At 41.8% G+C, this 18,138-nt stretch overlaps 1 protein-coding gene across 1 annotated transcript in view; it reads right to left on the reverse strand.

The window, feature by feature from the left end:
• Positions 1-2,175: 2,175 nt before the first annotated feature.
• MTMR9 (myotubularin related protein 9) overlaps positions 2,176-18,138 on the reverse strand; it is a 35,398-nt gene continuing 19,435 nt past the window's right edge. The window contains exons 5-10 of the mRNA XM_004707637.4: positions 17,720-17,937; positions 16,450-16,611; positions 13,550-13,691; positions 11,281-11,501; positions 5,042-5,193; positions 2,176-3,729 (exon numbers count right to left, since the gene is read on the reverse strand). Of these exons, the coding sequence (XP_004707694.1) occupies positions 3,566-3,729; positions 5,042-5,193; positions 11,281-11,501; positions 13,550-13,691; positions 16,450-16,611; positions 17,720-17,937 (1,059 nt within the window). The 3' untranslated portion in view covers positions 2,176-3,565. The remainder of the gene's footprint in view (positions 3,730-5,041; positions 5,194-11,280; positions 11,502-13,549; positions 13,692-16,449; positions 16,612-17,719; positions 17,938-18,138) is intronic.

Consider the following 18,138-nt stretch of genomic DNA (forward strand, 5'->3'; position numbering starts at 1 on the left):
TTAGGGCAATGTAGTATCTAGAGTGAGCCTCTTACCTTCCACTAAATTAAGCACGAATTGTAAATTCTATAGAAAGACTCAAGAGATGGGTCTTTAGGTTCTGAAAGAGAATTTGGATAACAAATTCAACCTCTGAAGAATCAAATCCTTTAGGTTCAGAAGACCTTTTCTGTGCTTTGGTTTAAGGAAGACAATGCTGTAGACACTGGATTATAAAGACTCAGTAAAGGTAGAAGTTTTATTAAGGAAAATAAGAACCAGTAACCAGAAAATTAGCATTTCATATCATCTTAGAAAAAATATTAATGGAGAAATCAGTGTTTTAATTTTTTTGTTAAGACAGTTATATAAAGACACTGTCTGGAAATAAATAATTTAGGATACCAGTTTTAGAGGATGGGGTGGGAGTGGGGGAGATCTGATCCGTATTAAAGAGTAAGAAATAACAAATCTCTGTTGCCTGAGGTAAAGTACAAACCTTTACCTGATGTACTGAATTACATCACTCCCTGGTAAATTTCAAAGCTTCTCAAAGAGGGGACCAACTATTCTATATACTCCCCATTCTTGGTCCAGGGCCCTTTCTCAGAAGAGTGCCCCTGCATTGCATCTGGAAGAATTCGGTGGACAGCAAGCAGAACTTCTGCCTCAAGTTTGATAATCTGTCTGATAATAAGTTACCTAATGGCCTACTTAAGGCTAACAATGAAATATTTCAGAAACTAGTATCTATAATAAAATGCCTCTAAGCAGATTTTTTTTAATGCAACAAAATGTTCTCCTATTTGTCACTTCGAGGGACTAAATTATTGGTCCATTCTTTTCCATGATACTGATATCTAAAAATTTCACATGAACCAAACAGAGTGAATCGAACACAAAGTCCCTACGAATTTTATCTCTTAAAATGAAACAAGAATGAGATCTCACCTGTTAACCAGGCCTCAGAGTTCAAAGACAAGGTTTTAAATCTCCCATATGGGGCCTTAAATGATATTAACTGTCCTCCAAAGTTTTCCCCTAAATAATTAAAAAATCTTGCTTCTAAGGCATAATTTTCTTACAAATAATTCAATAGACTGCTTAAACTCGCCATTATATTGTATAATTTCTGCTTTTCTTCACATCTAATGAAATAAAAAGTGACAAATTGTGACTTTTTGAATAACTGCCGAAAATTTGCCATAAACATTTTTTTGATTAAAAAAAAAACCCACCTGTTTTTATGACTCTAAAAAAATCATTCATTAGTTAGAATGACAGCTAATGACCCAAAGTCTACAGAGGTTTCTTTCTCTTGGCCAAGGGAAGAGCACTTTAAGATTTAGGAATTTTGGGTCTGAATGACAAGGAAATACCGTATATACTCGTGTATAAGCCGAGTTTTCCAGCACATTTTAAATGCAGTTTTTGTGGTGATATTAGGCGCCTCAGCTTATATTCAGGTCAGCTTATACTTGGGTATATATGGTAGAAAGGTAGCCGGTAGGGGAGGGAGAACATGGCCCTCAATGTAAATCGAACTATCCTGATACTCCTGAAAGGCGGTTACAGCCAGTCTTTGCATTTTAAACAATATTCTTTTGGTGGGGGGGGGGCATTTTTTTGCATCCCATGCAAACCAGCCTTCAGTATAAATGAACTCAGAGGTGTCTAATATGATGTCTAACACATATGAATGTCATGATGTCATACATTACTGGTGCCTATGTGGCGCTGTGTTTGCTAACAGCGCCACTATTCTCTTTCGTAAAGTTCACAAAACCGCATTTATCAAAAACAATTCTCCAGACTGACTCACAAGTCACTTCTTAGAGTAGCTCTAGATGATTTTCCTTAGGATCCATTAACTGAGAAGAAAAAGGCTTGTTCTTCAAATCTAGTCGAGACAAAACAGGAAGAAGAAAATGGGCACCTCCATGAACAGATTCAGCACTTGGCACCACTTCACCCAAATAGGCATCTCTCTAGCAAGATGCATCATTGTTTGTCTCCTTGTGTTAGCCTTTTAAAGAGAGCGTTAATCCCCCAGGATTCATCAAGCCAGGAAAGCAAGTCGGAATAAGACCAAGCCAATTTACCAAAAGGGCATTTTGACTATGGGTGGTTACCGAGCCTCTGCTACGTGTCTGAGGAGGCAGAAAAAGATGGAGCTTGGGCAACTGGAAATGGGAAGTATTTGCTAGTTTCTAAGGCCATAGATTTTGCTACATTTGATTTTTAAAATTATATTTTTAGCTCAAAACATGGCTCTAAAACAAGGTTCAGTTTGGGTGTGTTTTATACCGAAGTGGTTCTATATATAGATGGAGTGGAAATGATGTTAAAAATAAAATGTTCAACTATCCTTTTAAGTGAAAATTAGCATGGATGATAGTATTTGTTAAAATGAACAAAGTCACAAATCAGAAATATACATGGAAAACACTGAATCACAAACTCTGAAAAGTTGCAGGCATGGCATAAATAATGCCTTTACTATTTCTCTAACAATGACACATTCCACGTGTTACAGAAATTCAAAACAAAGTTTTATCACATTTCTAAACCATCTCCTCCTCTTAATTCATATTTGTTTAACATATAATGGACCTGTATATGGAGTCAAGATACATTTTCAAAAGGCTCACGCCAACAAGTATTTTTAACCTTTGTATTAGTAAACTCTTAAAAATTAAAAATAAACAAAACAGAACAACCCCCACACATACCCCAGTGCAGTAACAAATTCAGACAAGGGCAGTGCATCTCTCTGGTTTAAGGGAACTGTGTTTTCCTTGAAGCTTATTTCAGAACAAATCATTTATTCTAAATGATGGTGTGATTTTCTATCTAGCATTTACAACACACAATATGCAGGGTCAAACCTGAAAAACCAGATCAATAGTAACAATAGAATATCAAGAAACATTCCTACTTTCATTCCATATTTCACATACTTTTAGTGTCTCCTATTACAAAAACTCAATTACTTGTAATGTAAATACAGAAGACTCTACCTGGTGCCCTTATACAAGGAACATGTCTAGATTAAGCCTTCAGATTTCCCTTTCTCAGCAAATTAGAATGAGAATTAACTCAGCTTCGTGGGGCCACACTTTTTTAAGTAGAATGCCAATTTTATGAGCCAAAAGGTACTGCTGGAAATGGCATGTGAAACACAAAAACCCTGTTTACTGTTTCAGTTGTGAAAAATGTTTCTCTACCCAGAGTGCTGAGAAGTCCGCCCAATCAGTCTTCCCTGGAGATGCGCACCTTGCTGTCGGAGCACTGTCGGAAAAGTACAGACAGCTCGCGAGGAGTGGCGATGACGGGAGGGCTCTGAAGAAAGTCACCCAGTGCACAGAAGAGGACCAGCACCTCCTTCCTTCTTCCTCAGCCAAGACGCCTCAGGGGCCAAATGGAGCACAAGCAATTACAGTACATTTCAATAATAAAGAAATACAGGGCGCTAGAGGGCTCCCACATTTGAAGCCTTACATTCAAGGCTATTGTGTAAAAGGAGAGAGATGGAATACAGGTCCAGGGGCCCCTGGAAAAGAGTGTTGGGGTAGGGGGGTGTCCTCTAGGGGCTCTCTTGTATGCCATCCTCTGTTTCCAGTTCCGCCAACTGCCTCCTGAGGAGATTGACTTTTGCTTGTAATTCTTTATTATACTCAATGATGTTAACCATTTCTTCATAAGCTTCATCCAAATACTTGGAGGATCTATTCCAACGGAGAAAAACACCTATGGAATCCAGAAAGGGAAAGAGCAGGGAGAAGAACGCACACCATGGTTCAACAGTGTTCTTGTGGACAGTGAGTCATCCTGCTATGCACTATACATTACTTTTTAGATGCCTTTTTAAAAAAGAAAACAACTCACATGTTTTATTTTACTCTAACACACAGGAATCTCAATGTATGGAAAAGAGTGTAATTAAAATAATACTCAAGAAGTTACTGTTTCTGTATATATATGCTCATTATACACCTAAGATTTCAAAAAAGCAGCTGATAATGTACATCAAACCTTCCAGTTTTACAGTATACATATCCTTCAGTCTCTCTGCCTCTCTTTTTCTTAAAAACAGCTACAGAACTTTAGCGGGCCTGTAGGAGAATGTGTGAATGGCTTTCCCAGGAAAAGCAGTTGTAGTCCAAGCAGAAGCACATCTACTTATTTACAAGCCCTGTATATTTTCTTTGTCACTCAAGAGACAGTTTTTCACTTCTGCAGGTAGTTGCTTCTTTGCCCAAATGACAATAATTATCCTTTGATGATGGCCTTTTCTGCTTTCCTGGGACCAATGCTAACTACCATATACACTTGAGTATAAGCCAAGGCACCTAATTTTACCACAAAAAAACTGGGGCGGCTTTTTCAGCATAAAAAAATGTGCTGAAAAAAACTCAGCTTATACTAGAATATATATGGTATTTCACTCCAAACTAATGGCTACCAGAGATTCCAGTAAAGAGATCCTACCACTTCCCATGCTGCAACGTATCAGAAGCTGGCAAGTTCACAAAAGTTTCATGATTCATTAAAACATATGCTATAAACCAAACTGTCAAGGCCTTCATGAGTTCTTCTCTATATGAGTATGTGCAAGGTAAACAGAAACATAACTTAATGGTTGGCTGATGGGTGGGTCTGTGTGGATTTTTCTATTATACGAGTCTATATATTTTTAAAACCAGAGCCCTGGTGGCACAGTGGTTAAGTACTAGGTTGCTACTTGCAATCGGCAGTTCAAACCCACCAGCTGCTCCAAGGGAAAAGTGGCAGTGTGCTTCTGTAAAGATTTATAGCTCAGATACCCTAATGGGGCGGTTCTACTTTCCCCTTTGGGTCCTCCTGAGTCCAAATCTCAACTGGAGACTGAAGGAAAAGCTGACAGGAAAACAGAGGAAAGAGGGAACCATTCCACTACTAAGAAACCATCCGTAATTACACCCAGGTCTAAGGGACAGCTCCACCTAGTCATCTTCAGAGACAATGAACAGCACATGGTCGACAACACTAACAAAGAGTCTGACGGTGATGCACGGTTTACCTTCCCACAGCTGCAGGCTCTGCGGAGCAACGGAGGGCCAGATGACCAGACTGTTGGCTTCAAACAGAGGATTAGTGAATTTACTCAGTTCACTGGGTCGATTGACCCAGGACCACAAGGACATGGTTTTCTGCTGTAGCTTCAATTTGCATCTGGTAGAGAAAGGAAATGGTCATTAAAGCGGTTCACAGGTGTCATTACTAACTGGCTCCTCTTCATCTGATTTACAAACAGCATTCCTAACAATCCTGAAACTTTATTATAACACATTCCTTATCAGAGTAAATTGTTACTTAAAGATAGTGAACTGACACATTTTAAGGGGGAAAATTGAACAAGACTCAAAATACAGTTGTGGTAAACACTAAATTCACCAAAAACAGACAATATATTCAATTTTCACAAAGTTTCACTCTAACATTACTCTGTCTCTGAAATAACTTGATAATTTATGGTTGTATTATAGGGTCATTATGTACATTATTTTGTGCTAGCAATACAGATAATCTATATACTGACAGAAATTATATAATGCTCGCATTTAATTGCCTAGAAATCCCATTTCTTACACTCCCAGGAAGCAGGGATGGTATGGACAGAAAATCAGTGCACACACTGGTCCCCCTGCCCTGGCCCCTCCACTGGTGCATGGTTGGCCAATCGCTGAACTCTTTTCTGGCAAGGGCCAGACACAACTTCCGAATCCTTCCCAATCGGCACTACCAAACATGAATGAGCATATGAGATCAAAATCTATTTTAAATTTTTTACTGAAAACTAGCTCTGAGGGATGTTCGTAGCCAAAAGAGAGTTCCACAAACATATTTAATGTTGAATCAAACATTGCTTTATCCAAAGGCATCTTAAAGCCTTTAGTGATCATATGCATCATGATTCTTAAGGGGAAACTATGCTGTGACACTACCCAAACTTCCCTGACTCTTTTAGTTACATCTTCCTGAGCCTACTCTCCTCCTGAAAGCGCAGGTCCTGCGTTAAGTGGAACATACGTCAAGAAATAATGTGACAGGATGACCTTTGTGATAGCTACTTAGACATAGCCTTCAATCTCTTAAAAACATAACAAACCCGACCATGACCCATAAATCACTTCCCTTTGCGCACTTCACAAGAACCGGCGTGAAGGAGGAGACCTCGCACTGTCTGGGGTCACTCCTTCAAGAAGGGGGAATTGGGAGACGACCCTCCACTTGAGGCTAGACAACATCAAAACAAGGCTGGGACAAATCAATGGGCCCCCACAGGAATGGAAGGAGAAACTTTCCGGAAATTCAAGCCAAGACAAGGAGAGGAGACCACCTACATTGTGGAGGAGATGCTGACAGTTCTGTTGGTGAGGATGTTGGGTGACTACCACACAGAGGGAAAGGATGCTAACCAATGAGAATAAGGAACCTAGGGGGACAATGGGCCAGATTTTGGGTACCTGGGTAGACACTATGAATTTGTTTCTACCCAGCCCTCAAGGAACCACAGCATGGACTAAGCACCAAGAGGATCACAGAAACTGACCTGGCCGGCAGCACGCACAACACAGTGGCTAAATCAGAAGGACTTAACAGAGGTCCCGCTAAATGAACTGAGCCCTACCCTCGAAGCTGCCTGCACGCTAGGCCGGAGAACTGGGGTACTCAGATGGGAGAGAAAGCAGAGAGTAGCTGCCCCACGACTGTGCAAGCGGTGGTCCTTGGACCTTGGGGGGAACCCCTGGCTCTGTGGGTTTCCCATGGGAAGGGACCCAGGATCACCACACATGTAGTACCTCATTGCCCACCCTGCAGTGACACATGTTGGGATCCACTGAGCAAGGATCTGCACCTGTTAGAAGTGACTCAGGAAGGCCCCCACTGGCATCAAGCCCCATCCTTAGGGCCAACAGACCCCAACTGAATGAGCGATTGGACTGTATAGGACGAAAACTCATGGGTTACAGCTCAAGGTAGGACTGTACTTGCACAGTACTCCTGCCAACAGTGTCTGGAGTACTGAGTCATTGGGAAAATTGAGGATGGTAATAGTGCAATCGACTCATACTCCAGGAAGGTGCTTGACAATGCTGTACTTCTTTGTTTATATAGGTTTTTATTTTCCTGCTTGTAGCTTGCCTTTTTTGGGGGGTTTTGTCTTTTCTTTCTTTTTGGGTGTGTATGTTCTGTTTGTTTGGTTGTTAGTTGGCTTATGGCTGCTATGGATGCACTTGGTCCTATAGGGTTATGATTTTGTCATATTATGACCACCAAAGTAAGCCTGAGACATGCAAACCCCCATGGACAAGCCGATGGAGTCTGGGCTCCTACTTAATCCTAACATCAATTCAAGAACAGTTAGTTCTGATAACATGGCCCTGCTCGATACTCACCTTCTAGAAATGGTCACCTAAGATAAGGGTGCTACATCAAAGTAGATGGGTGTCTAGCTATCAATCGGAATAGTGTCTGGGGTCTTAAAGGCTTGTATTCAAACAAGTAGCCATCAAAGCAAGGATTCAGCTGAGTCCACACGGAAGAAGTATATAAGCTTGTGTGATCCAAAGAGGGCACTTACAAAATTCGAACAAGGTGAGGGGAAAAGTATCAGAGTGAAGACCCAGAACAAAAAATCCTATAAATGTGAATGAGGGCGGAGGGCAGAATGGAGACCCAAAGCCCATCTGTAGACAATTAGACATCCCCTTACAGAAGGGTCACGAAGAAGAGAAGAGTCAGCCAGGGTGCAGTATAGCACTGATGAAACACAACTTTCCTCTAGTTCCTTAATGCTTCCCCTCCCTCCACTATCATGATCCCAATTCTACCTTACAAATCTAGCTAGACCAGAGCATGTACACAGGTACAGATAAGAGCTTGAAACACAGGGAATCCAGGAACGATAAACCCCTCAGGTCCAATAATGAGGGAAGCGATACCAGGAGGGTAAGGGGAAGGTGGGGGCTGAAAAGGGGAACTGATCACAATGATCGACATATAATCCCCTCCCAAGAGGACGGACAACCAGAAAAGTAGGTGAAGGAAGACAGCAATTGGTGTAAGACATGAAAAAAAAATTTACAAATTATCAAGGGTTCATGAGGGAGGGAAGGTGGAGGAGGGGGGAAATGAACTGATACTAGGGGCTCAAGTAGAAAGAAAATGTTTTAAGAATGATGATGGCAACATATGTACACATGTGCTTGACACACTGGATATATGTATATATTGATAAGAGCTGTAAGAGCCCCCTATAAAACGGAGAAAAAAGTATCAGAGCTAAAATTATGACCATCAAATTTGTAGAAGGCTATGGAGGACAGTGGGAGCCCAAAGCCCATCTATAGTCGCTGGCAGATCCACAAAGACCACTGTAAGCTTGATCATGCTGGAGCAAACTCGATACTTGGCCAGTTGACCTCAATTTGTTCTGGGTGCAAGTATTTCTTAATTGTTCCATGACAGAAATCTCTTCCCTGGGTCTTTGAATCGTGATAGTGGTCTTTTTTCCTTATGCATTATTTGTATTTTTGTCTTTTTATTACTACTTATTATTTTATCCTTATCACTTTATTTCAATCTTGTTCATTATTGTTTCCGTTCAGTTTCCCAGTCTCTGAAGCACAGGAGGAGTAGACGCATAGTGATAACAACTGATACAAGGGTTGACTGGGGATGCAGGAGAGGGGAGGGGGATGGGTGATAGGTAAAGGCGATCTCAGGAATGAACCATGAAGGCACTGGAACTGACTGTGATTGCACAACTCATTTTAAAGGAGAGTTAACCATGGGGTGGGGGGGTGCGGAGGGTATGGGGGGGTGGGATGGTGTTCTAAAATTAATGGGGTAATGACTGTACAATTCTCTTTGATATGACTGAATGATTGACCGATTGAATTGTATGCTACATAAATTATGTGCCATTAAAACTATTGTTATTTTAAAGGTTTCTTAGATAAAATTTTGTTCACAATAAAGAAAATATTATCTGGCCATAGAATCATTTTTTTGCTGATGCCTATTAACATTCCTTGGCATTAATGTCCTAAAAAGGTCCACAAATAGGTGACATCTCACATGCAGAGTCTGGGTGGTGGAGGTTATTTGGTGCTCAATCATATTTCCCTGCATCTGATAATACCAGCATCAAGTACTCACTCACTGGCTGTTACAGTCTGTAGAATGCATGTGGCAGCCAAAGCACTTTTAAGAGCTCTGTGAACATGATGGGGGGAGTGCGGAGTGGAGACCCAAAGCCCATCAGTCGGCCACTGGAGATCCCCTTGCAGAGGGGTCTCGGGGAGGAGATGAGCCAGTCAGGGTGCGATGTAACAACGATGAAAAATACAACTTTCCTCTAGTTCCTAAATGTTTCCTCCCCGCTCCCGCTACCATGACTCGAATTCGACCTTGCAAGTCTGGCTAGACCAGAGGATGTACACTGGTACAGATAGGAACTGAAAATACAGGGAATCCAGGGCGGATGAGCCCTACAGGACCAGTGGTGTGAGTGGCGAAACAGGGAGGGTAAAGGGAGAGTGGGTAGGAAGGAGGGAACCGATTACAAGGAACTATATGTGACCTCCTCCCTGAGGGACGGACAACAGAAAAGTGGGTGAAGGGAGACGTCGGACAGGGCAAGATATGACAAAATACCAATTTATAAACTATCAAGGGCTCATGAGGGAGGAGGGAGCGGGGAGAGAGGGGAAAAATGAGGACCTAATGCCGGGAGCTTAAGTGGAGAGGAAATGTTTTGAGAATGATGAGGGCAGTGAATGTACAAATGTGCTTTACACAATTGATGTGTGTATGGATTGTGATAAGAGTTGTATGAGCCCCTAATAAAATGATTTAAGAAAAAAAAAGTGAAGACCTAATGGGGTTAATTACAAAAAAGTAACGTAACAGTAAAAAAAAAAAGGGGGGGGGGGAAAGACGGAGGACTGGGAGTGGAGCATGCCATTTGGACCCCAAGATCTCCTTGTCCAGTCAAAGGAGGTCAGGCCATGCCCATTCTGCAACTAGAAAGTTAATTTGAAACACTGAAAATAAGTTTCATTAATTGAAAACTAAATGTGGAACAATGCCCACAGATTTCATTTAAATCTAACGTATGAATAAATAGCCCACGGGGAAATGATACTACCACCCACCTGAATGTGTTTACAAATGTTTAATTTTATACTGCCAATACAGAGGCTATCTCAGCCTACCAGACCTAAAAATAGTACTGTCTTAACTCCATCCTATTAGGATGAAACAGAGAGCAAGTACCTTGGGAGTAAAGAATACACAATACAAACTACAACGTGCTCATTGAATTATCTTTCTAGTAACCCGGTAATGTAAGTAACGTGCAGTTCTAAAAGCTAGAGCCCCCTTCAACGAGAATGCCGGGATGCCGAGATTGGTCTCTAGGATCTAAGCAGTTCCAAGCACTTTCCTACTTCTGAAAACAAATGTCAAAAACTTCCCAAGGCAGCTCTTAGGGGAAAAGAAAAAAAATTTTCTGATCTATCTTCTTGAATTTCAAACTGGCAAAGGCACAACACTTCATACATACGTGAAAAACTGCTTGTTTCAATTTGCTATTTAATTAGATGATGCTAGCATTTGGTGGTTATACAATGGGCTGCTAACTGCCAGGTCAGTAGTTTGAAACTACCAGGTGCTCCTACAGAGAAAGACGAGGCTTTCTACTTCCACAAAGAGGTGCAGTGTTGGAAGCCCACAGAGGGGGTTCCACCCTGCCCTAGAGGGTCCCTAGGAGGCGGCATGACATGTGGCAGGGAGGGCAATCAAACACAAGGCACATTCTGTCTCTCATCCAGAGGAGGTTCTAAACACTGCTGTAGTCAGCTCAACTCCTGGCAACCTATGGTTCATGGAATGAACTGCTGCCGCCTCGCAGCATCACGTGTTGACTATTGGGTCACTTACGCTTGGTAAAGTGGAGGGTCAGTGAAACAGCGGAAGACCCTCAACAAGATGGACTGAATCAGTGGCTGCACTAATAGGCTCAAACCTAACAACACTTTTGCGGATGGCACAGGACTGGGTAGTGGTTCCTTCTGTTTGTGCGTGGAGTCCCTACGAGTCCCAAACAGCTCAACTCCTCCAAATGACAATTTACACTTACCTGCATCTCTACCTTCTTCTTATCAGCAACATCAATGTCGAACCAAAGTCTCCATTAGGAAGTGACTCAAATGAGTAAAGTGCAAACGCCCAATGTGAGCCTGTACTCACCTTTCACTTTCATTGTTGCCCAGGAATGTTCCGAACTGTGAGGCATATGCGTGCTCAAAGAGCATGATGAGGAAATGCTCATTAAACTCAAAAGAGCAAGGGAACTGACGAAGTATCTGCCATACACAGTCCAAGAAGAGAAGAAACACGGGGGACTCCCACTTCTGCTTACTGCTACAATACGCCGACTGTGCACAGCGATGCTGGAATGGGTGTCCAGCCTAAGAAAAAAGATGGAGATACAACAATCATCTCCTCGCAAGGGCCAACACTGAGATCACATAATGGTATCGTCTATTAGCACTTGTCACGATTACAATCAATCTACTAATGGGAACATCATGTAAATAGGGTAGCTGCTACAATACCTGGTGGCACAGGTGGCCCACTGAACTGCTAACTACGAGCGCCTTGGTTCAAGCCCACCAGGTGTGGGAGAAGGATGAGACTGTCTATTCCCATAAAGACTCAAAGCCTCAGGAACTCAGAGGGGCAACTCTGCCCTGTCCTACAGCACCTCCATGAATCAGAATCGACTTCATGGCAGTGGTTTCACTGGAGTTTTTGGTTTAAATGAAGTCAACAACCAAGGAAAAAGATGCAATTTACAAATCCTTAATATGAGTATGTAGATATTACCACAGGGACTACAACTCTCTTTTGCATATCAAATGAGGAAACAAGGCTCTTCAATGATGAGATACATAAATCTTTCCAGATCTACACAATTTGGAATAAAATTTAAGAACATGGGCTCTTTAGGTACCAAGCAAAGGATAGCTATCACCTTATATCTTTAGATTTTTAAATGTCGATTGTCAAGAAGGTATCTGAATGATTAATTTTAGAAAGAAAATGTGCTTAGTTTTCCTCTCTCCCAAAGAGAACTGGAAGAGTCTGCCATCTACTGACTAGTAAATGTTATGAACAATCAGTTAGCTCTCTTCACAGCAACTGAACCCTAACCTTACCACAAATCACACTTGGGAGATGATTTACAAGCCCTGCTATCTCTCGGTCTTTAAAACTACTTTATCTGACAAAGATAATCATATGCAGACTTTGCAGTGGCTAACAGGATTTTGATACCCATAGGATAGTAGCATCTACAAAAATACCGAACATTTTTGTCAGGTTATTGCATCGTTGCAGCAGGAGGGAAGTATTGGAATAGATGGCCAGATAAGGACAGTAGATTTAGGGTGACCTTAGAGATAAAGATCGGGTGTCAAGCAGGGTAGACAGGACAAAGCTACAGCTAGCTGCTGCTGAGCTGACTCTAATTAAGGGCAACCCCATGTGTAAGGGAGCAGAACTGTTCTACTGGGTTTTCTTAGCTGTAACCCTAAAGGAAGAGGCAGATCACCCGGTCTTTTCCTCCACAGTACTGCTCAGTGGGTTTGAAGCGCCAGTCTTTAAGCTAGTACTCAAGGACAACGCATCTGCGCCACCTGGGGATCTGACATCAGTCCCAGCAGCATTAGCACAGAATATATTTGAGAATAAAATATAAGGGCTAGAAATGGTTTTTCTCCAGAGGTGCCTCTGCTGTCAGGATAAAGCTAAGTCTTTGTTTTTGGTCACTTTGTAAATACTTGGGAGAAGTCCGATGTTAACCGTTGACTCGGAGGATTTCTTTCGGCATTGGGTGGTCAGAATGTAGGAGTCATCCAGCACTCTCTGCCCGCACCTGTTTACTCTGGGATAAGCACATGGACAGAGAACTCACTTTTCTAGATCTTGTTCAGGAGTCAGGGTTGATTTTAACTGTGGGAGGGGTTAAAGTCTCAAGCCAGCACAAAAGCGCTAAGAGCTAGCTAGCTGGATCTTAGTAAGGAGAAGGGAAAAGGGTAGGATGGGCAGCAGAAGCAAAAGGCTTATCAAAGGAAGTGCTGGAGGACACACCTTACATCAGGATGACAAATCCCCGACCCCCCCACCCATTTACTTCTGTCCTGTATCTCTATCCACACGAAGCTGCTGCGAAACAAGTGGGTTCTGTGTTTGTTTCTTTGTGTTTCTCTTCTCTATAGCAAAGTGCAGCTAATAAGAATTCTTTTGTTTAGTGAATGAAGTGCCAAATGAGCAATAAAAGCAAAGTGGCAAAGTCTGATGTGACAGAGATGACACATATATTAAGAGGAAGCGAGATTAACTGTCCACCCGTGAAAACTTTTAATCAAGATTGTACACATTCCGTCAGCTACCATGAGATGGGACGTTAACATCAATAACAGCACCTCTTCTGAGAGCCAAGTAACTTTCTCACCTGTAGCCACTCTCTTTCTATCAGGGCCTCAAAACCTCGGATGGTCCTGCTTCTTGGTTCCAGGATGATCTGGGCCAGGGAGGCAACTTGAAGTGTAGAATCAGTTCCTTCCGTTCCATGAATCAGTATTGATGCTCCTTCCCTGATAGGAAAATCCAGAATACAAATGGGATAGTCCCATTATGGCAAATGAACTCTGTCAATAAGAAGCACGTATTGAGTTCTAGGGCCTTATGTGATTTTCCCTGCTCAGTAGGGTTTACAGTCTAAATAAGGCATATGGTAGAAGAGAGATTCTCTTAAGGAAAAAACAAAACCCCACGGTTTACATGGCAAGAACCTTTAAATTATAACCATTCTTTATCTGAATTTTCTCTCCCTTTACAAAAAAACACGGATTATCCTTCTAGGTGCTTCACCTTTCTGCTTTCATAGTTCACAAAAGCCTTGTCTCAAACCGAGAAGCAAACACTTAAAACTATTCTTCTGTGCCTTTCTGGTCTCGATTCTACCCTTGCACCATCAGCTGACTTTAAGGACACTGGACACTAACGAACCTGGAAAACATGGACTAAAACCAAGAAAACAGGTGGGAAAAAAAGCCAAAAACATAAAACTGTTAAACTAGAAAATGGCAATTAACCCACAATAATTACAAAGAGTCTGTCACCCCGGTATTCTACAGAAAATGAGAGATCAAAGCAAACACTAATCAGCTGTGTCTCCCTTTACTGAGCCAACAGTGAAGAACATTTTGGACAAAGGAGAAGCTCAGCGACCTTCAGGAGGCTCTCTTACTGCCAGTTCTTTCCCCACGCATATACGCACTTGCTACCCTAATGCAATTTCCTATTATTTCCACTCTTATTGTAGACATTTCCCATGTTCCTATGTTAACTTTGAAAGTATTATTTTTAGTTACAGACAATATTCTATTTAAGTGATGAATTAGAATTTACTTAATCCTATAGTTAAAACATTTAGCTTACTGCCAATTTTCTTTACTATAGACAATATATTTAGTTTGCTGTCTTCTGAATTAGCCAGCAGTTCTTAAAGCTCACCTGTGGTTAATAATCTCAGTTTGGGGATAAATATCTAACTACTAGGCTGAAAGGGAATGGGTGAATATTTTAAGGTTTCTGATAATAAGCTCTTCATTATCTGTGGTATACTCTGAATTTAAGTTAATTTAAGGCCTACCATTACATTTTGAATACTTAACTATTATAAGGGCATATTTGAATGAACGGACAAATAACTGGCTAATATGCACCAGAAAAGTGACAAATCCTATCGAAAGCTCTAAGCCTCACAAGCATTTCGAGGACCCTATTCGTTTCGGGTGACCGGCCCAAACTAAACCTCAGTGGAGAAAATAAACTCTCTTCTGTACCTAGAGCTGCCTTGATCTTCATCATCGGTTATTAAGGCTGAAAATCTAAGCAATATTCAAGTGGTGCACACTGTCAATTGTAATTCATGTATCCTAACAGAAACCTCTGTACTGATCACATACAGGGAAATCTGGTAAACTTAGGTTAAAAAGAAATGAACCCCTTCTTGTTAACATGTCACCATCTGTGCCTGCCCTGCCTCAGAAGCTGGGTCTTCACTAGTTCAAACAGCTTCTCCCTGAAACAAAGCGGGAAGCCTGAGAATCCCGACACCACAGCTGCCCTGGCCCCTGCCAGCTCTTCACTAACGTAGGAGGCGATGGTAAGAAACCTGACTCCGTATTCCACTTCTAACACTGACAACCATAGTTTCCTAATTTGGGAGTACCAATAAAACACATTAAAGCCTCAAAGAAAAGTGTCATCCAACTACGTGATGGCAATACTTATATCTGCTTCCTGTCTCTGTGGGAATCCCCTTCTTAAAAGGGGCATTATAAGTTTCTGCAACAATGTACAGTGAACCCTCGTTTATTGCGGTTAATCGGTTCTAGACCCTACCGTGATAAATGAAATTCCGTGAAGTAGGATTCCTTATATCCAAAAGTTTTACCTTTTCCTGGATGGTGAGCATCTTCCTCTGGCGCTTATTTTTATTGTCAGAAGGCTTAGAAGAAGCAGCTCGTTTAGGAGCCATCATAGGGCTTAGATAAAATTTCTTAAAAATCGCAAACAATTACAGTACACTGTACAAAAGCAAAAATGCATCTGATACGTAGCTCCGATATGTAGCAATGCAGACAGAAGCATGTACAGTATGAGCCAATCAGTGGCAGTAATGACAGAGCATGCGCTGTTACGCAAAAACCGCGATAGAGTGAAGCAGCGGAAGTCGAAGCGCGAAGTGGCGAGGGTTCATTGTATACCACTCTTCTGCCTCAAGATTCAAGGAATAGCAACCATTAACTGGGTGACCACACTGAAATCAGTACATATACTTCTCATCACCACCATTAGGTTTTTCTCAACTTGACATCCAGAGATACCTGCACATACCAAGTAGTCTGTAATAAGATATCTGAGAGATGAGAAAAATGTATTTTAATGTGTAGCATTATTTTTTCCTTTCTTAGATATTTCAAAAGCAAGGAGGCAAGTTAGGTCCTCTGAGAAAACACATGAAGAAATCTTCCATTCTTTTTCACAGCTTAAGAAAAGGAAAAGGAGTAGATGCATTAACTCAAGGATTTCATAAGAAAAAACAGGCCTTTTAGTAGTTGAAAATGGTGTCACAGAAGACGTGCACATGTGTGCCTGGTTCACATTCACTTAACAAACATTACTTATCTATTATTAAATGCCACAATCTACGGGCACACTTCACCTGGAACTGAGTGGTCTTAACTACTACCTTACACGCAGTGACTTATCAAACAGCCTGAAAGCCAAGCCAGGCCTAGTTGTCAGCATATGTTACATACAGAAACACCGCAGGGACTTTACCTGTCAATACACTGAGCCACCAAACAGGCAGTTGTCAGAATCTCTTTGATGTGAGTTAGCCAGTTTGAGGCCTCCAATTTACTGAGCCATCGGTCCATGCTATGTGTTTGGTCATTGCAAGCTTCCACAAGTTTGATTAAGCTGTCCTGAAGAACATGATACCTTTCAAAAACGAGACGTGAAAACAGGATGATACGGGGAAAACCAACACACCCAAACTCAACCTCCAATTTAAACAGAGCCAAAAGTAACTCAAAAGATGCTCCAAATATTTACCTTGGTATAGAATACTTTCATGGTTGAAGATTAAAATATTAGTATTTAAGAGTTTCCAAAAGGCCTGGCATGATAAACTACTCCACGCCTCAACAGATTTGATCGGCGGCTGACACAGCTGAATCACGTGGCTAGGGGAGCAGCTGGAGTACTGCCCGTTGTGAAAGGTGACGTGTACAGCACCACTTCCACCGCCCTGCTTCCCCCGAGATCTAACACTGGATACTGCAGGACCAGCAGCAGTGACACCCAAAGCCAACTCAGCCGCATTTGCTTTCTGCCTTTAAAAAACAACAACACCCCCCAAAAAAAAAAAAACAACAACACCCAACTCCGAACCAATCCAGAAGCACTTGTAAAGCATGAACATTTAATGAGTGACAACAACAGTGGTGGAGAGAGGATATGAGATAGATGAGGATGAGAGAGAGAAATCTCTCCGGCATTTCGCTGAGGAAGTATCTAATCTAGCTTATCTGTTCAGTACTCTGATCAAAAAGTGTAAATTTAGAGAAAGAATGCTCCTTCACTAAAACGAACCTGTCTGCAGCAAGGTATGTTTTTGGCTTCACTTATAAAACAAATACAAGAGGATATCCTGCCCGTTTGTGACTAATATGTAGCTTCACTTAGCCATTTGGGATTTTTTAACTGCTAAAGGCCGACCAGGAGTACCTGGGGATGGGCCTACTAATTGAAAGGCTGACAATTAAAACCACTCAGAACTCTACCGTGTCCCTATCGGGTTGCTATGAGTTGGAATCGACTTGACGGCAGTGAGTTTAGGTTTTCTTGGGGAAAGTACCTCAGAAGTAGGGCCTACCAAAGTGCTTCCCAAAATGCAAAGTCTTAAAAAGCCCACCCTCCAGAGCTCTGTACACAAGGGGTTTCCAAAGTCAGACTGGACCCCATGGCTACTTCCAACAACAAAAACAAGGGCCCGCCCCTCTTTGTAGCTTCAAGTAGGCGTCCATTACTCTCCAGAATCTCTTACCTCTCAATGGACTTATGAATTCGCCTCCACTGAGGATAATGAGCTTCTTGTTCAAAGCCACCACCCTTGGCTCTAGCTTGTTGAGCCACATTTAGGGACCGGGTGTCAATGATGTAGCCCCGTTTCCCTGTTCTCAGAGTAGCATTTATCAGCTTCTCATCTTCCTTGCACCGTCTCCCATTTGTGCCCGTCAGTGGCTGACCACTTCGCATAATAACCTAGAGAAAGACGCAGTTGGAAATTCAGTAAGAGCTGCTGTGACAGTACCTAAAACCAGAAACAACGTAGCTGGATAAAAAGAAATCTCAAACCCGATGGCGGCACGAGACGAAGCTGATCCTAAAATAAAGAACTGTTTCCATATACTGACAGATTAATAGCTCTAGTAAAAATGTTAAGAAGCCAGGATAGGGAAAGGG

Source organism: Echinops telfairi, unplaced genomic scaffold, assembly GCF_000313985.2.
Source record: "Echinops telfairi isolate 266 unplaced genomic scaffold, ASM31398v2 ScPeMD7_9;HRSCAF=40, whole genome shotgun sequence".
NCBI lineage: Eukaryota > Metazoa > Chordata > Mammalia > Afrosoricida > Tenrecidae > Echinops > Echinops telfairi.